The sequence below is a fragment of the Coenobita brevimanus genome, chromosome 71 (genome assembly GCF_032717465.1).
Source record: "Coenobita brevimanus isolate Jiangsu-jjx chromosome 71, ASM3271746v2, whole genome shotgun sequence".
Taxonomy (NCBI): domain Eukaryota; kingdom Metazoa; phylum Arthropoda; class Malacostraca; order Decapoda; family Coenobitidae; genus Coenobita; species Coenobita brevimanus.
In genome coordinates, this window is record NC_137024.1 from 31,957,510 (window position 1) to 31,978,565 (window position 21,056).

General features: G+C 41.7%; 1 protein-coding gene across 2 annotated transcripts in view; it reads left to right on the forward strand.

Moving 5' to 3' along the window:
- Positions 1–21,056, forward strand: part of LOC145406675 (uncharacterized) — a 176,966-nt gene that overhangs the window by 88,255 nt on the left and 67,655 nt on the right. For both annotated transcript variants that reach the window (XM_080277769.1, XM_080277770.1), the window contains one exon: positions 9,266–9,439. In XM_080277769.1, the coding sequence (XP_080133895.1) occupies positions 9,266–9,439 (174 nt within the window). The remainder of the gene's footprint in view (positions 1–9,265; positions 9,440–21,056) is intronic.

The following is a 21,056-nucleotide window of genomic DNA, read 5'->3' on the forward strand; positions in this document are numbered from 1 at the left end:
TATATATATATATATATATATATATATATATATATATATTTATATATATATATATATATATATATATATATATATATATATATACACACATATACACATTGGTCCCATTTAACCCCTAAACCGCGGGGTTGTTTTGGCTTGACTTGCATGTCCCGCGGGCATATTCGCCCTCCGACAGACTCTCTAAAAATATTTGCCAAAAATCAGTTATTAGTCCTAGAATATTAAAAATACATATGCACATGGCACATACCTTCAACTTTCTCCTGGGATGTTTGTTGAGCCTTCGTCGAGTACCGTAGGACTTGTGGAGACCTCTGAAGTTGGGTAACGAGGTCTCCACTTTACACTTCCCAACAGCCCGTAATATGATTACCACAGCCTGATATTATCACTAGAAATGCTATTCTATGATTTTCAAGTAGTTTGGAATCCATACTCCAAAAAAAAAAACACTGTGAAAGCACTGAAAATTATGAGCGCGTATGACCTTCCCACTTGCACTTGTTCGCCGCTGGTGTTCTGTCATTTATTATTCATAAAAACACACACTTTATGTTTCTATTACTATAAAACACTTATATATATCTGCAGTCTTTATCCATAAGTTTCCTTCAGTAATAGTCGTTTATTGTCACTGTAGGCATTCAATTTCTCTTTCAGTAAAATACGTAACATTCACTTTCTCGTCCTGTATACTAGCATTGAGAGTGAATCTGTCACTTTCACTTTCATAACTCATAGTATTCATACATGCTAGAGTGATACTTTCACTTTCATTACTCCTAGTATATATACTCGTATTCTTATATTACTACTCATTTACATTTCTATTTACATTCTGTATTTTATTTACATTATTTACATTTCTATTTTATTTACACTGTGTTATGCACTGTCACTTGCAGTAATTTATAAAACCGTTTTCCACTGTTCACTTATATTTACATTCATTGCTTTCACTTGCTGTTTACACATTATTTACATTTCCACTTGCGCTGTTTTAGTCACCAGAAAGATCGTAGTCACTCTCCATCATTTTCATTGATAAATTAGCCAGTTCACGTTCCACAGCAGTCACTTAGCCCTTTACCCCTTTCCACACGAGGTTTAGTAGGGGGTAGAGGTCACAGGGCCCTTTGCATGGGCTTAAAAGCGGCGGAATTGGACAGGCGCGAATCCGACATGGTTTCACCTTGAAAGAAGACAGTAAACTGAATGCTGTGGAGTGTGGTGGCCTAGGGGGAGTGCAACGCTGCCAATGTCAGCGTGGTGACAGCTGCTAATATATACGTTATGAAATGATTGGCAGGAAATCTAGACAATACCTAATAAATTAGGTAGTTAAAGGTGAATGTAAATATCACTTAGGCTTCTCCCTCCTTTTGTTATATATATTTTTATTACGAGAATAGATTATACGACATATTTCAAGGGGAAATAAACAGCGAAAATTAGCAAATGAGTGCACGTGAGGTGTTGTCAGGTGATAATTAGCCAATTCCAGGTGTATGGCACTATCACTTAACTTATTTCTTTTTTGTATATATTATTTGGTATAAGAATAGGGCATAGGGCTTATTTCAGTACATGAAATCAGTGGAAAATTCCGGGGAAGATTTACTTAGCGCAGCACGGCCGGGCAGGCGAGAGGATAGGGTAATGGAGGGGGGGTAGGGAGGGGAGTCAAGAACGGGGAGAAATGGCAAAATTGTCAACAGTGGATGGTAGTACAGATGAAATTAGGTGTGTTGACTAATGTTGGACATTGGCAGTACTGATAGATGATACAAGCCACCACTTGAAAGCCCGGGCGAATTCCAAATAACACAGAATCGCGAAAGTGATGCCCCGTGGTATGATCTCTTGCTCCCGAGTGTCATGAAAGTGACGCCTCGCGGTTAAGGGGTTTACGCACATGTTTGGTGGATGTGCGAGCGTGCTCTGTTTGATGTCACTCTAATTGAAACATAACTTATGGGGAAAAACTCATTTGGTGTATGAATGAGATCAACTTTAGGGGTTAAACTTTTAAACACTGATAATTACCTTTGTACTAAATAATAGTATACGTACATACACGCACACGTGTAGCCTACACATACCCTTGATGAGCTAGTCTAACCTGGTTTGTTGCCCCCCCCCCTCTTGTACATAATACTGTACAGTCACTACTCGTTTTACATTGATTCGGTTTACAATAATTCGCCACAACGATAATAGAAAAGTTCCTCCCCAAAATCCGAATTACGATAAATTTCCCACTATAACGATATTGTCATCGGAAAATTTTGTACAAAGCACCAGGCACACGCAAGGTGACTGTTGCTTGTCTCAGGCAAGATGGCAGCCCCAGCGTGCAGAGCATTGTTTTGGTTCAGTTGCGGTCCCTCCACCCCTTCAAAGCCCTGCTTTTCCACTAGTTCACGTGTGCCCCCCAGCTATTGTCACCTTTCAGCCAAGCATCGTGCTACTGTAGGCCAATACATCGTGTAGCACCAAGCCAACGTTGCGCAAGTGTGTTTGTTGTGTTGTTGCAATGATTTACTGTACGTGAGTAACACTGCCTGTTTTGGTGTGATAGTGTTTGTTTTGGTCTTGCAGACAACTTGGACCGACACAAGAAGTAATTAAGGTGGATTGTGATTTTTGTTTCAGTCTTGGGTAGGTGACTTTGGGAAGTTGAGTTGATGTAACCACCCTTTTATAATGTGTTTCAATCTCCCAATTTACGATAAAATTGTTATACATTAAGGTATGACCTGACGTAACCCCATCGTAAAACGAGTAGTGACTGTACAAAGTAATACACACCCAAATCATACTAAAATCATACTAGAGTGGCTGAAAGTGTAATACTGTGAATTACTGTGATAAAATACAAGTGATTTAGTGATATTTTTGCTGTAATCAAAGAAGTCATATGCTAAGCGCATTAGCAAACGAACATTTTTGCGGTTGTGAACTGTGTAGCTATGCTATGAAATGACTCATGACATTATATCAATAAGTTTTATAAAAGTAGGTGGTAAGAAAAGCCATTCATGAAGTTTTATAAAGTTTGTAATGATTTCCTTTTATCATTGCTGTTCACTTGTCTAGCATAAACACTGGAATACTGTAATAAAATCATACGAGACTGGCTAGAAGTATTTTTTTATTTATTTATTATTTTATTGTAATTACTGTGATTAGGTAATGTGGCAGTAATCCTAGTTTGTACGGAAAAAAAGTCTTGTGGTGGTGGGCATTTCCACCTCACTTGGCTCTTCCCGGTGTCAGATTATCAAAACACACTTTGTATTCTCTGAGATCGTTCTCCGAGCTTGGAGTGCATATGGACATGCAGTTTGTTGCAAACGATAGTAGAAAGACAAGTTTGTCTGATAAAAATATTAGCTCTTAAGACTAAGTGGGATAAAACACGAGTTGAAAACACACCATTTTTTTCCTATTTCTTCTCGCTGAGCTGCAGCCAAAGGGTTAAGGCGTCTCAGCATCTGCAGCAGCCAAGATTCTGCTGATCTGCATTATGGAGAGCTCTCCTGGTGTTTCTGGTGTTGCTGGCATAAGTGTAACCTCCTCTTGTCTCACCTCCTGTAGTGCATCCTTGATGGATGCTGCAATAATCACATTACCTGCTGTCGCGGCTTCATCAGCGTTGTTAATTTACGGCGTTGTGGATATTAAGAGAGCTCGCACTATTGGGAATCGCACTGTTTGATGACACGCTAATTGGGACCTAGGTGTATATACTGTATAAACTAAGTAAATTGAATGTGAAGTACTGGAATTCATGGTGAAATATGCATGTTGCTGGGCAGCGATTTTTAACAGGTTGATTGGGTTAGAAGTTTCTGCCTGATTGGTGTTGGAGGTTTTCAGGGTTAGGCTTAGTGGCAATCCTACATGTTTAAAATTATGGGGAATCTTGAGGGCAAAACCTTTTTGTAAAGTTAGGTAAGGATGCACCCTCATGTCTAGCTGCAGAGTTCATGTGTGAACGCATTGCTAAGGGAATCTAAGGCAGACATATTGATAATAACAGAACATTATATATATTTTTTAAGGAAAAATGTGAATTTCCCAGCACCTAACCCCCTCATTTGCACATAAATACAGTATATGTAATGTTTTAGCATGAACTTCATTCAGCACAAGATTCTTCATAACCTGTCTCATGTTATATGAAGACGTACCATACCTATGAAGCTTATGTGACAGTTACCAAGCTTTCAGCAAGACATGTATACAGTCTATCTATCTATTGCCAGACGCCTCAATCCCGTTTGGGGTGGCCACAAACAAATCACCTCCAAGTCGCCCTGTCCCCCGCCATTTCACTGCCCTGCTCCCAACTCACACCCCCCTCTCTCATATACCTCTCCACCCCATCCCTCCATCTCATCCTCGGCCTCCCCTTCCCTCTTCCTCCCTCCACCTCACTCACATAGACTCTCTTCGTCAGTATTTCACCCTCCATCCTCTCCACATGGCCAAACCACCTCAGTGTGTTCCTCATAACACTTCCTATCACATCCACATCAACACCACAACGCTTCTTTATATCCTCATTCGTCAGCCTGTCTCTCCATGTGACTCCACAGGCTCCTCTTAAATAACTCATTTCCACTGCTCTCACTTTTGACTTGTGTCCTTCCAACAACGTCCAAGCTTCACTTCCGTACGTTAGAGTTGGTATCACAATACTGTCATGTAGTAACTTTTTCACTTCCATGCTCACTTCACTGTTTCTTATCACTGCTTTCAAAGAACCAGCAACCTTTCTTCCCTGCTGTACCCTTTCAAGCACTTCACCCTCCAAACCTCCATCCTTACTCATCACACTACCCAAGTACTTAAACGTACTCACATTTTCCAATTCCTCACCATCCAACCTCGCTGTACATTCACTGACTTCACCCCTCTCAAAGACAATCACTTTACTCTTCCCTACATTCACCTTTAGATTCCGTTTCTTACACACTCTCTCAAACTCATCCACCAAGCCTTGCAGCTCCCCTTCGTCTTCATTCAACAACACAGTATCATCTGCAAACAACAGTACAGGGAGTTTCCAAACACTATCCTCTCTCACCAGGGCCACTCCAACATCCACTACCCTACCTTGTACCTCTTTTATTACCCCATCCATGTACAGATTGAACAACCATGGAGACATAACACATCCCTGTTTCAAACCAACTTTCAAAGAGAAAAATTCACTTAGTTCACATGCACTGCAGCCTTCGCACCATTGTACATACTCTTCACAGCATTCAACAACTTCCCATCTACTCCGTATATTCTTAACACTTTCCACAATCCTTGTCTATCCACCCTGTCATATGCTTTCTCCAAATCCATGAAAGCCGCATACAACTTCTTTCCCTTCTCTAGAAACTTTTCCACTAAAGATCTAAGAATGAATATCTGATCTACACAACCTCTTCCCTTCCTAAAGCCTCCTTGTTCTTCTCCAACTAATTTCTCTGTTCTTTCTCTAACTCTGTCAATAAGTATCCTACCATACACTTTTCCTATTATACTAAGAAGACAAATGCCCCTATGATTACCACACACTTCTTTTTCCCCTTTTCCTTTGTACAAGGGAATAATTATACCTGACTTCCAATCCTCCGGGACTCTACCTTCCTCCCAGGCCAATCTGCACTTCTTCCACATCCATTCTACTACTATCTCTCCCCCATGCTTCAACATTTCACCACACACTCCATCAATTCCTGGGGCTTTCCCCGATTTAACTTTCTTCATTGCTTCCACAACTTCTATCCTACTGATTTCTTCCTGTCTCACCTCCCTCCTTCTCCCAGCCATTCCCCAGCCACTTATACTCGCATTACTTCCATCCTCTACGTTCAACAATTCTTTAAAGTGTTCTCTCAATCTGCTCACTTTTTCTCCCTCCTCCGCTAGTAATCTACCATTTTTATCTTTCACTCCCCTGCTAACTTCACTTCCACCCTGTCTTACTCTTTTCACCTCTCTCCAGAAGATTTTCTTACAGTCCCTCCACTTTACACTCAAATTCCTTCCAAATTCCTCATCCACTCTCTACTTACTCTCTCTCACTAATCTTTTCACCTCTCTCTTTCTTTCTACATATAACTCTCTCTTCCGCCTCTCAACTTCTTCCACACCCCTATTTCTCATCCATTGATTGTATGCTTTCTTCTTTTGTTCCACAACCTGTTTCACCTCTTCAGTCCACCACGCTGTTCCTTGCACCCCCCTCCGTCTTCTCTTCCTTCCACTCACCACATAACATGCTGCGCATATTTCTTCTGTAAATATGCTACACACACCTTCCACGTCTCCCATCTGCTCCAATTCATATTTGCCCAATCGTTCCTCCACTTCTCTCTTATAGTCTGCCTTTTTCTCATCCTCTTGTAACCTTTCCACTCTCCTTGCAGCTACTCCTTCCTCTCGTCTTTCCCTTCTTCTATTCCTCCATCTTACTTGAATTCTAGTTCTGGCCACCACCAAGTAGTGGTCAGAAAGTCCACTCCCCCAACCTCTATACACTCCTGCATCCTTTACACATCTTCGCATCCACACACACACAATCCACACACACATAATCAATCATTGCCTTCCTTTCATTCAGTTCACCACTCACCCTTCTCATCACTCGCCATGTATACCTGTGGATCATTTTATGCCTGGAGAGGGTATTGGCTATCACCAACCCCCTCCCAGCACAAATGTCCACTAACGCACTCCCATTCTCATCTATCTCAGCAGGCACACCCCACTCACCAACTATTCCATCCATCTTCACATTCCCAACTTTACCATTCATATCACCAATCAAAAACACTCTCTCCTTTCTTCCAAACTTTTCCATGCACATTTCTACATTTGTCCAGAACTCTTCTCTCACTCCTCTAGCACGATCTTGCATTGGTGCATACACACACACAATCGCCCACATTTGTATTCCAACTTTCAACTTTACCCACACAATCCTTGACCCAACTGATCCATACTGTCTTATGCTCCTCTTCCATCTTTTACTCACAACTAGACATACTCCTTCCTTTGCCCTCTCATTCTCACCTACTCCTGCACATATACCCCATCCATACTCCCATTCTCTCACACTTTCTCCTCTCCATTTTGTTTCAGTTATTCCACATACATCCACTTTCCCACCCTCAAGCACCTGGACAATCTCTCTCTCTTTCACCTCATCATTCACTCCCCTTACATTCCAAGTTCCAATTACCATGTCCTTTGTCCGGTCCTTGGTCGTCATCGTTTGGTCAGTCCTTGTCCGAGGATTATTGTTTTTTTTTTTTAGTTAGTTGTTTTCTGGGGAGGGGCACTAACCCTCCGTATACAGAATGTTGTTTTATTTTGAAATACATCCCATATGTATTCAAAAAGTTCTTTTATTTTGAGACTTATCCCATATTTATACAAAAGTTGTTTTATTTTGAAAACATCCCTTACATTTACATAAAGTTGTTTTATTTTGAAACAATCCTTACATATTAGAAGGATCATCTGTACTGTGTGTGTTGCATACCCAAAGCATGGAAGACCACATTTTCATAAAAGAAGACTGTTTTTGTATTAATTTGTACTGATAGTGTACTGGGTGCATATATTATACTTACAGGGTACTTGCTTTTTTTTCCAAGTTTCCTTTCTTCAGAATGCTGCATCCACAGTCCTGGGTCACTCCCCATGAATTCTCAGTGAGGCTGTGTTACTGATGTCTCTTTGCTGAACAAGTTTGGACAGTGGCATACTGTAATAGCTGTTCAGTGTTGTTTGTGTGGTATTGCTGGCATGCTGGGTTAGGGATTTGGTTTGAACCTGTGTTCAATTAAGAAAGCTTTTCACAGTGGTTTAATTTGAATGTATTGGTTTAAGAAAGCTTTTCTATCTATCTATCTATCTATTGCCAGATGCCTCAATCCTGTTCGGGGTGGCCACAAACAAATCGCCTCCACATCGCCCTGTCCCCCGCCATTTCACTGCCCCGCTCCCAACTCACCCCCCCCCCCCCTCTCATATACCTCTCCACCCCATCCCTCCATCTCATCCTCGGCCTCCCCTTCCCTCTTCCTCCCTCACATACACTCTATTCGTCAGTCTTTCACCCTCCATCCTCTCCACATGGCCAAACCACCTCAGTGTATTCCTCCTAACACTTCCTATCACATCCTCATCCACACCACACCGCTCCTTTATATTCTCATTTGTCAGCCTGTCTCTCCATGTGACTCCACAGGCTCCTCTTTAAATAACTCATTTCCACTGCTCTCACTCTTGACTTGTGTCCTTCCAGCAACGTCCAAGCTTCACTTCCATATGTTAGAGTTGGTATCACAATACTGTCATGTAGTAACTTTTTCACTTCCATGCTCACTTCTCTGCTTCTTATCACTGCTTTCAAGGAACCAGAAACCTTTCTTCCCTGCTGTACCCTTTCAAGCACTTCACCCACCAAACCTCCATTCTTACTCATCACACTGGCCAAGTACTTAAATGTACTCACATTTTCCAATTCCTCACCATCCAACCTCACTGTACATTCACTGACTTCACCTCTCTCAAAGACCATCACTTTTTTCTTCCCTCCATTCACCTTTAGATTCTGTTTCTTACACACTCTCCCAAACTCATCCACCAAGTTTTCACAGTGGCTTATTTTGAATGTATTGGTTTAAGAAAGCTTTTCACAGTGGCTTATTCTGAATGTATTGGTTCAAGAAAGATTTTCACAGTGGCAGTATCTTAACCAGTGGGGCCAAGTGATGCCCTGATGCACACTAGCTGTTACTTTTTTTGGAAAAAGTTAGAAACTTCCTTTTCAGCAAGGATGTCTGCTGACTTGCCTCTTTCAATTTGAGGCAGGCAAGTCCTACCCCCTTCACCAGGTGACTTCAGCATCTTGTTGTAGTTTATATTTTGACCTATAATTTTGTCTAATGCTTTATTGCTTTCCATAAGCAGTACTTAAAATAGAAGGCAGGTACAGTATGCAAGTTATTACTTACTGTTTTTATTATTTTTTTTCCTCAAGAGTAAGGTCCAGTGGCTTGTCAGGAAACATTATATCCAGACTGCATAACCTCTTAGGAAGATAAATTATTATGCTTGGCATACACCAGCCAGTGACAGCTTCACATGAGGAATTTCATCAGCAAATAATACTGTAATGATACAACTTTAAATGTGGACTAACTGTAAAAGGACACTGGTGACTCACCTGTCAAATCTCTGCCAGGTTGCATCAGCGCTGAGCCAACATGAGCGGCCACTAACTTTGCTGTACTGTTGGCTTATGGCGCGGGAGAAGCACATCCGCAAGTATGCCCGCATGTACACGAACAAGGGTGTGGATGTGCTCAAGGTCCGAATATCCCCATTTGACCTCCTCAGGCCCACCAGAGGAGCACAGGTATTGCTTATGTCTTGTTTGTTTATCACCATGTTTTGGTAGTAGCATACAGTTTTTAACCATTTTGGTGTTTGTATTTTAGGTGCAGTATTTTTATGATGGGGCCGATAAATGCCGACATTGCATGTGGGTACCATTGTCTGGTACAGTGGTGATATGAGCGTTAGGAAACCATGATGACCTGAGATCAAATCCAGGTCAGAACTGTGACTAATTTGTTAAGTTTCTTATCACTTATAGCACTACGTTGGTTGGCAGCAATGTGGGATGTGAAACGAGACTTGGCCGACAGTGTGTTCCAAGACATTGTTAATGGGTGAGCTGGCGGTGTCCCTATTTTTACATTCCGGGGATGAGCTGTTAGGTCTGGGTTTCAAGCATCCCCAAAGATGACCTTTGATCCGGCGCTACCATGTGTGTTCGAAACTCACCAAACTGATCACAGGGGGGAAAAAAAGGGATGTAAGGGGGTCAGTAAATGCCCACATCACCCATAGGCAAAGTAAGGATCCTCTGTTTGGCTGAGCGGTTGTGTGCACACTAGTAAACCATGAGGGTTTGAGATCAGATCTCAGCTAGGACTGTGATTAATTAATTGAGTCAGCTCATCATCCACTCACTCAATGTAGTGCTGCTCTTAGGTTTCTGCCCTTTCCTCTCCTCTATCCTTCTTAACTTCCATCCCCTTCTGTCTTTGTTTCCTTCATTCTTTCCTCATCCTTCTGCCTACTGGTGACTTTACACTCCCTCTTCTGTCTTTCTTACCTTCATTCTTTCCTCTTCCTTCTGCCTGTGGGTGACTGTACACTGAGTGACAAGCCAAATGGTTTCCTGTACACCAGGAAACCATTTATTATGCTGGGTGGTAACCATATAACCAAATTTTGGCGCCTGGTGGTTTAGTGGGTAAGTATTGCTCTCCAATCGGATTGAGCCGGTGAAGGTTTATATCCAAGGGATGGTTTGGGTTTATTGCTCATGTAATGCCACTCAGGGATGAGTGAGGCTGGTCACTTTCATCTTAAATGTCAGGACCATCTTGCCTAGCCCCGGGCTCCTATGCTCCTCATGGAGCAATGTAGGATTGGATGATGGATGGATGGATTTCAGTTATTACATTTAATTTAAATACCCATTGAATTTATTAACAGAGAGTGCCTTTAGCAGTCTGAGAGTTTAATTGTTTGGACATTTAAAGTAGCTGTTGGTAATATATCCATTTCATATGTTGATATTGTATATGATTGCACCTTGTCAGTTCATTTTGTACCCATGATATATACAGTAATCCCGCATATTTCGCGGTAGTTACGTTCTTGTAACCCCCGCGAAAAGTCAATTCCACGAATACTCTATTAACAATTGAATCTTACACTTGTGTCCACCATGCTGCCCATCACACAGTCCATGTCCATACTGACTGCGAGACATTTCGCCGTCAGACAATTCCCCGTCAAAACATGGACGATTCCCCTTCATAACAATTCGCACCCTGGACGATTCCCCGCCATTCTATAAATATACTAATCAATACTTTTATCAATATACTTATTAATTAATCAATACTTTAATAACTATATTTCAGGGGGATCCAGCAAAGTCTATGTTCAGTAGCGTAGGTTCTGGATATTATTTATTAGTTGCTCCTTTAGTCAATAATTAACTTGTTTCTTCCACGCTGTAGTTGCCTTTGAATTATATTCTAGCGTCACCCATAGCTATCTTCATTAATGAAGGCGAATTGTTTTGTGTTTGTTGTGACTGCGAATTGTCCCGAAACCTCCATACTCATCCCGAAATACCTTCTTACAAGATTGAAAGCACATACTCCATTATGAAGGAAAAACGTAAACACCGTACTGTAATACACAATTATCTACACATTTATTCACAAAACAGTACAAAATAAAAAGATGCATTAACTGGTGATAGCAAACACTCCCACGGTCGTTTCTTAGCTTGTCCAGTAACACAATTTTCTCTGCTTAGGTCATAACTTTTCTTGATCGTTTTGTCACTTTGGAGTTCTTACTAATTGTATTATTAGCCTTTGGTGAGGCTGGCTTACGTCCTGGGGCCATGTGGAAAGCAAGTGGGAGGCAAGAGGCTCGTATCATACTGCGGTTACAAGTACAACAGACACGTGAGGCAGTCAGGCGTGGAGTGAGGAATGCGGGGCAGAGAGCAGTGTTACCATATCCAAACAACGAAATTATGCTAGGGCAGTGAAAAAATTATGCTAGATTGAGCAAATTTGTTCCAAGTAAAAAATGAATTATGCTAACTTGAAGCTAAATGATAAAATTCTATACATATTCGGTCAACATATCAATTATGTATTGTTTACTATGAAAACATTAAAATGAACCTACGTACAGTAAGAGGATAAATATCGGTTTTCTGCCCATACTTCTTTTTCCCACGAAACTTACGTTTTTCTGATGGATTTTGATGTGATTCATTCGATTTTGAGCATCATTTCCGTCAGAAATAACCAGATTTTGAGATATGACCCCCCCCATCCCCCTGCAATAATGGGGGATCTTTGGGGAATCGGAGGTTATAGGGAGGGGGGGAAACACAGAAAATGGTCATTTCCGACTGAAATGAAGCTGAAAATCGAATGAATCATACCAAAATCCATCGGAAAAACCTAGGTTTCATGGGTAAAGTACAAAGCTCAAACTTATCCTAACCTAACCTAACTGAACCAAACCGAACCTAACCTAAAACCTAACCTAACCTAACCCAACCTAACCTAACCTAACCCAACCTAACCTAACCTAATCCAACCTAACCTAACCTAACCTAACCTAATCCAACCCAACCAAGCCCAAACTGAAAGTAACCAACTATTCAAACATCTTCTTACCTTATTTGTCTCTCCCTCTCTCTCTCTCTCTCTTTCTCTCTCTCTCTCTCTGATTTGTAGCTTTTATAAAATTATTCCAAAAATATTCCATTCCATTCTATATTATGCTAGAATGATTCTAAAACTTCTAATATGCTAAAAAATATTCCAGACTCGAATATTTGATCAAAATTATGCTAAAAGAATAAAATTATGCTAGATATGGTAACACTGGCAGAGGGGCCGCGGGAAAGGGACAGACTACAGAGGGTGGCGTGAGTTTACCGCGCTACAATTGGAAGCTGCGGGAATTTCAAATTTTTTGTTTTCTGTATATTCAAGGATATTTTAGTTGAACTTATTAATGTTAAGAAAATCCGCGAGAGGTCAAAACCGTAGACAAAAAATCCGCAAAAAATGCTGGAGTACTGTACATACAGACACACTTGCATACATTGCCATCACAATAACACTTTGACTTCCATGTGCACCTCTGTTTCCAACTCAGTGGGGTTAATGTTCAATCCTGGTTTAGACAGCTGGTGCTGTGCTTTGTGGGTTGGTAGGTAATGTGAGTACCTTGGGTAGCAATTAGTGGAGATAAATATGGTAACCTGGATGATTCAGTGGCCTTGTATCCCAGGGTAAAGGTTGAATAAACTGCCACAGACTTCATTGTCCAAGTTACAGAGATGAGCATCACACCTAAATACATCATGGCATCTGCCCCTATTTTTACCTTTACTATCACTGCCATCACCCCTTCCTGATATGTACACACACTCAAAAAAGTATCGTTACAGGGGGGTCCGGTGAGTTTCATACTGAACAGTCCAGCTGTCTTGGTAGGGTTGGAGGAAAGCTGTTGTCAAACGTTTCATTCATGGTGTCAGTTTGTATCGTGCAGAAGGTGTAACGATACTTTTTTGAGCGTGTCTTTGCCAACATTGGAAAAGGTTAATTCTGGCTTTCATTTTCCTCCTGAGAAGAAGAACTGGTCTTGCAGTGAACATCACACTGACAATGTCTTTATTTAGAATGTATGTACTGTAGTAGCCAGCTTATGACACAATCTGATGATTAACTGGGAGAAGTTGTAGGATTCAGAGGGATAAACAGTATGCATCTGTACTTTTTAGACATTTGTCTCATTACCATCAAAAAGAAATACTGTATTGTTTCTTCCTAGCACCATTTCATGATGGGGAACCAATTGTTCCCATTCTCATCAGTGCTAAGGCTTTTTTATCCATTATAAATTAATGCCATAGACAATTTTGTGATGTCCTGCTTTTCACAAAGTAACTGCTAGTACAATATATAATGTCCTGTAAACCAGGAAATCATTTGATATGCTGGGTGGTAACCTTATAACCAACCAACACGTGTTCCATATGTGTCAACAGGTGGGTTTTTGGAGGGTTAGTGACTCTCCCTGGAAAACTGTCTATCTATCTGTCTATCTATTGCCAGACACCATAATCCCGTAAGGGGTGGCCATTTGACCTTGAGTTATTTGTTTTAAGGGGAGGGACACTAACCCTCCACCAACCCACTTGTTGACACGTAGGGAACACGTTTGGTTTGGTTATATGGTTACTACCCAGTGTTGTAAATAGTTTCTTGGCTTACAAGAAACTATTTGGCTTGTCACTCAATGTAAAGCCACCTGTAAAGGAAAGAAAAACATTAAGAAGTGACAGGAAAGATGGGAGAAATAGGAAGAGAGGAGGGCAGGGACAGAAAAATGATGATAAAGGCTAAAGAAGAAGTAGGAAACACTACATCAAGTGAGTTGATGATGTTTGCTACCACCTACCACTTCCCTGGAAAACAACCAACTAAAATATTAACAAGAAACCTCGGACTAACATCGAAAATTCATAGAGAAATCGCTCACCTGAGGTTTAAAATACTCGATACAGGTAGGAGTACCTCCATACCTTACAGGGTTTTCTATCAGGCTGGCTGCAAAGAAAACGAGTTCTATGGGAGGATAACTATTCCACACCACTCCTAAACGGTATTTATTTATTTATTTATTTGGTACAAATTTATATGTAGTATGAGAGTATATTGGTTTTCAAACAGTAATATAGGCATTATAAGCATTGTTTCACTCACTAACTCATCACCATTCCTGACCTTCTTTTGCCACATTACCTGATCATCATTTCTGACTGTTTCTTCCTCTAATGCTATGTAAACTTTGTCCTCCACATTGTCATCGATTGGGGAATCACTCTGGCCCTGAATGTCTTTATTGGCCAGGTCACTGGTAACAGGTGAATTGCCAAGACAATGGCATGCAGAGGGGGGGGGGGAGGTAATGTGGTGTAAGGCATTGTCCCTGCTTGACATCTTGTAAAGGAATAGAGGAAGGTGTCCCATGTATATGTACGAAAAATCATGCGCGAAAATTGAAAATTGTGCAAATTAGGGACCTTGCAATTGCAAAACATACCAGTATGTCGACAGGACTGGCAAATGCAAAATGTTGCATTGTACGCATACGTCGACGGGACGTCTCGGGTTAAAGGAATGTAAGGGTAAGATTGAAAGTAGGATTACAAATGTGGGCCATTGTGTGTGTGTGTGTGTGTGTGTGTGTGTGTGTGTGTGTGTGTGTGTGTGTGTATGCATCAGCTCAAGATCATGCAAGCAAAGTGAAAGAAGAGTTCTGGGCAAATGTGGAAGCCTGCATGGAAAAGTTTGATAGGAATGAGAGAGTGTTTTTGATTGCAGATGTGAATGGAAAAGTAGAGAATGCGAAGGTGGATGGGGTGGTTGGTGAGTGGGGTGTGCCTGCTGAAGTGGATGGGAATAGCAGTGTTCTAGTGGACATTTGTGCGGGTAGGGGGTTGGTGATAACTAGTACTGTACCCTCTTTAGGCACAAAATGATCCACAGGTATATGTGGTGAGTGATGAGAAAGGTATGTAGTGAACTGAGTGAATGGAAAGCAATGATTGACTATGTGTGTGTGGATGAGGGAATGAGAAGGTATGTAATGGATGCGAGAGTATATAGAGGTTGGGGGAGTGGACTTTCGGACCAGCACTTGATGGTGGTGAAATTCATGGTTCAAGTGCGATGGAGGAATAGAAGGAGGGAAGGACAGGAAGTAGTAGTCCATACAGTGAGGGTAGAAAGGTTGCAAGAGGATGAAAAAAAGGCAGAATGTAATAGAGAAGTGGAGGAGTGATTGGGTAAATATGATTTGGAGCAGATGGGGGAAGTAGAAGGTATGTGCAAGATATTCATAGGAGAAATCCATGCAGCATGTGATGTGATGTGTGGGGAGAAGAGAAGACATAAGGGGGTGCAAGGAACAGCATGGTGGAATGAAGAGGTGAAACTAGCTGTGATGCAAAAGAAGAAAGCATAAAGTGAGGGGATGGGAAGCAGAGACATGGCGGAAGTTGAGAGATGAAAGAGAGTTATATGTAGAGAGGAAGAGATATGAAAAGATTAGTAAGAGAGCGTAAGAAGAGAGTGGATGTGGAATTTGGAAGGAATTTGAGTGTAAAGTGGAGGGAATGTATGAAAATGTACTGGAAGGAGGTAAAGAGAATTAGATGGGGTGTCAAAGAAGTTAGTTGGGGAGTGAAAGATAAAAATGATAGATTGATAGTGGAGGGAGAAAAAGTGAGTAGATGGAGAGATTACTTTAAAGAACTGTTAAACTTAGAGAATGAAAGTAATGCAAGTATAAGTGGCTGGGAAATGGCGGTGACGAGGAGAGAGGTGAGACGGGAGGAAGAGATCAGTGAGATGGAAGTAGTGGAAGCAATGAAGAACATCAAGAAAGCCCCAGGAATTAATGGAATGTGTAGTGAAATGGTAAGCATGGGGGAGAGATAGTTGTAGAGTGGATGTGGAAAATGTGCAGATTGGCCTATGAGGATGGTAGAGTCCCAGAGGATTGGAAGTTAGGTATGATTATTCCCTTGTGCAGAGTGATAGCCATCCACTTACTCAATGTAGTGCTGCTGTCGGGTGACTGCCCTTTCTTCTCCTCCATCCTTCTTTCCTTGCTTCCTCTTCTGTCTTTCCTTCATTCTTTCCTGTTCCTCATGCCTATGGGTGACTCTACACTGAGTGACAAGCCTGTACACCAGGAAACCATTTACTACGCTGTGTAGTAACCATATACTGGTAACCAGATTATGGTGCCTAGTGGTTTCATGGGTAATTAAGGTGCTCTGATCGCATTGAACCATTGCAGGTTTCCATATCCAAGGGGTGGTTGGGGTTTATTGCTCACGTATTGCCACTCAGGGATGAGTGAGGTTGGTCACTCTCACCTTTAATGTCAGAACCAACTTGCCCAGCCCCGGGCTCCTGTGCTCCTCATGGGGCAACACAGGATTAGATGATGATGACAAAGGAAAAGGGGAAAATGAAGTGTCTGATAATCACAGTGGTGTTTCCTTTCATAGTGTAATAGAAGTATATAGTAGGATACTTACTGACAGAGTTTGGGAAATAGCAGAGGAGTCAGTTGGAGAAGAACAGGGTGGTTTCAGGAATGTAAGAGGTTGTGTAGATCAGTCATTCATCCATAGGTCTTTAGTGGGAGAGTTTCTAGAGAAGGGAAAGGAGTTGTATATGGCCTTTATGGATTTGAGGAAAGCATTTGACAGAGTAGATAGACAATGAATGTGGAAAATTTGAAGAAAATATGGAGTAAATGGGAAGTTGTTGAATGCCGTGAAGAGTATGTATGAGGGTGCTAAGGGTGCAGTGCGTGTGGATAGTGAACTGAGTGAATTTTTCTGTCTGGATGTTGGTTTGAAACAGGGATGTGTCATGTCTCCATGGTTGTCAAATTTGTATATGGATCGGGTTATAGAAGAGGTACAAGGTAGGGCAGTGGATGTTGGAGCAGCCCTAATGAGAAAGGGCAGCATTGGGAAACTATCTATATTGTTGTTTGCAGCTGATACTGTAATGTTAAGCGAAGGTGAACGGGAACTGTAAGGCTGAGTAAATGAGTTTGAGAGAGTGTGTAAAAAACAGACTCTACAGGTGAATGAAGGGAAGAGTAAAGTTATGATCATTAAGAGAAGTGAAGTCAGTGACTGAACAGTGAGGTTGGATGATGAGGAAATGGAAAATGTGAGTGCATTTAAGTACTTGGATAGTGTGATGAGTAAGGATGAATGTTTGGAGGATGAAGTGCTTGAAAGGGTGCAGCAAGGAAGAAAGGTTTCTGGTTCATTGAAAACAGTGATAAGAAATAGGGACGTGAGCTTGGAAGTAAAAAAGTTGCTGCATGGTAGTATTTTAATACCAACTTTGACATAGAAGTGACGCTTGGTCCTTGTCAGAAGGACACAAATCAAGAGTGAGAGCAATGGAAATGAATTATTTGAGAGAAGCATGTGGAGAGACAGACTGATAGTGAGGAAGTGAAGGAGTGTTGTGGTGCAGATGTGGATGTAATAGAAAGCATTAGGAGAAAATTCACTGAGGTGGTTTGGTCATGTGGAAAGGGTGGAGAGCAAGAGACTAATGAGAATAGTATTTGAGTGAGGTGGAGGTGAGGAAAGGGAGGGAGAGGCTGAGGATGAAATTGAAGGATTTAGTGGAGAGGTACATGAGAGAAGGGGGTGTGAGCTGGGGGGAGACTGGGCGTCATGGAGGCAATTTGTTCGTGGCAACCCCATACAGGATTGAGGCAACCGGCAATACAGTAGATAGATTCCTCCCCTCCCCCCCATAACCACCATGGTCTGGTGGGCTACAACATACACTCAACTGAAATGTGTCCCTTTAAGTTAATTGACATAAAGATGGTCTGGTTGCAAAGGGCTACATTCACCAACCAAAGTCAACTTAATGGAGGCAACTTCCTAAACCCTCCGAAATGGGAGTGTTTGAGATACGACTGCATCCTGTTCTGTTTTTGCTCATATGAGGTTTACTGCAAGACCAGACCTTCATTGAGGGAAACTTACTGCCAGAATAACTGTTTGTTATGTTGTCCATGTGCAAGTCATGAAGAAGTCCCTGTGAGAGTGGTGCAGTTGAAAATGAAATCATTTTATTAGCTAAGTTTGTCAGAATCAGTATTATTGGATTGAACTGACAAGGTGTAAACATATGCTAGTGAATAAAAGGCTGCCAACACCGTGTGTCAGGTTACAGACACTGGACTGGGAAGTGAATGCCCATCACATTTATTGGTGTTAGAATAATAAAGTTGATGATAAACCCCAACTCTAATGATAATTCTTTCATATTAATGATTTTCAGGATCCTACCCACCCCAGTTATTAATGTTTGAAAGATCAGGACAGTGTTGGATTCCTGCTCAAATGGTTGTTTTCCTACCTTTATGATTTTCTGTAGCCAGCAGATCCAATATATTAGAATTTGGGGAAATAATTATGATTTTAGGCTGATGATAGCCCCGTTTTTATGATTTTATGGATCCTCCCTACTACATTCCACTGGTTAGGATAATCTGATGGTGAAGATGTTTGATATGCCTCTTTGGTGACAGTTCAGTCACATTCATTATTTTCTGGAATATAACCACCACGCTTTTGTTAAGGTAGTGATGATGATAATAGAGTGTTGGTAGGTTTCCCTTTGTGATTTTCTGGATTCTGTCCACCCTATTTAGTAGTGTCAGGATAGTAGTAATGACATAGGCTGATGAAAATTTTCCCACTATTGTGATTTTGATCTTACCATCCACATTAACCCCTTCACTATGATGATATATTATTAAGCTCTGCCATATACAGTGGAATCTACAAAATCGCACACTTCTAAACAGCGAATTCATATTTGGGGGAGGCGGTGGCTCAATCGGTAGAGAGGTGGCCTGCGGTCCTACTGGACCCAGGTTCAAATCCCCACTGGGACAGGGAACAGTTTAAGGATTTGAATTTCATACAAAGCAGACTTTACCGATCTACCAGAAGACCCGCCGACACGTCGTAAAAATACCCCCGCTAGTACCAATACACCAGTCCTGTATGAGACAGCTCTAGCATGTATTCAATGTGGATGGTGGGTGTTAGCGCCGAAGTGGTGACATGTAAAGGTGTACAGTGTGTAGGAGGACTACTGGGCCTCGGGAGCAGGCTGTGAAGCCTATGCCCAGAGTCGAGCACATAAAATATATATATATATATATATATATATATATATATAAATTATAAAACTCGCCCTTTCCTCTCCATCCTGCTTTCCTGCCATTCTCTTCTGTCTTTCCTTCCTTCATTCTTTCCTCTTCCTTCAGCCTGTGGGTGACTCTACACTGCATGACAAGCCAAATGGTTTCCTGTGCACCAGGAACGCATTTACTACGCTGGGTGATAACCATATAACCAGATTTTGGTGCCTGGTGGTTTTAGTGGGTAATTATTGCGCTCCAGTCGGATTGAGCCGGTGAAGGTGTATATCCAAGGGGTGGTTCGGGTTGATTGCTCATGTAATACCACTCAGGGATGAGTGAGGTTGGTCACTCTCATCTTAAATGTCGGGACCAACTGCCTAGCCGCGGGCTCCTTCGCTCCTCATGGGGCAATGTAGGATTGGATGATGGATGGATGGATGGCAGCATCATGTAACAGTTTGCAATATCAGTTGTTTACCAACCACCGCACCGACTGGATGCGTCATTGTATAACGCATTCTAAATCCTCATTTATAACATTCAGAGGTATGTTATAAATGAGGATTTAGAATGTGTGATACAATGACGCATCCAGTCGGTGCAGTGGTTGGTAAACAACTGATATTGCAAACTGTTGCATGATGCTGCCATGATTTATAATCATCTTCTTGTAACCTTTCCACTCTCCTTACAAATACTCCTTCTTCACACCGTGTAATTCCTCACAAGACAGTCACAGGGATTCTACATAATAACAAACTCACGATCTCAAGTTAAGTAATTTTGGTACACAGATGGTTAACTACTGAATTGTGACTGCAAGAACTGAGAGGAAAAAAACAAAATTGATGTACAGTGCTCCCTTAGTTATCCGGATATTCAGTATCCGGATGTTGGGCCTTGGCTGTATTTAACCATTATCCAAATTGCTATTATCTGGCCATGAAAGTGCCCAAGGCCTTCGCCCGGCCAGCTGACATGTCCAAACATTTAGTATTGTGGCCACTGGGCTCGAGCCCAGCACCCGAGAAATACGACTGTAACTTTCAAGTGGTGTCAAAACGTCCGTGCGCATTCCCCACCAAATATCTGATATCGCTCAGCCACTGGGGCTAAGTCTTTCCCAACCATCACCTCCATTGAATACAGACCACTAGCCATGAGTACATATTTGGTGACAGCGGCCATCCGCCATTCTATCGAAAGTCGAAAGTCCCGTCACGATGCATTGTTTCTGCTTGGCCACTCAACGTCTAACAGACCGCAAGCCACGAGTAAATGTACAGCAAAGGTGTCCACCCGCCTGTTGACAGAAGGGGGAGAATCCTGCCCACAGTCTTGCCCCCCCCCTCCCTTCCCTCCTCCATACCTTCCCAGTGCCCCCCCTCACTCCCTCAGTCCTTATCCTCTTCCGTGTTGATAGGATCGACCCGTGAGTTTTCAAATTTCTACTATTGGTTGTAAGGAAATTCCGTGGTGACCATGAGAAAGCTCATGAAACTCTGCATCTAGACATATACTTAACTCTTGGAAGATGCTGGCAAAATTTTGAATGTGGGAAGTTATATGAATGTAAGTTTTACTCATGAACATTTTATTCCCGCTTGAATTTCTTACTCTAACTTTTCAGT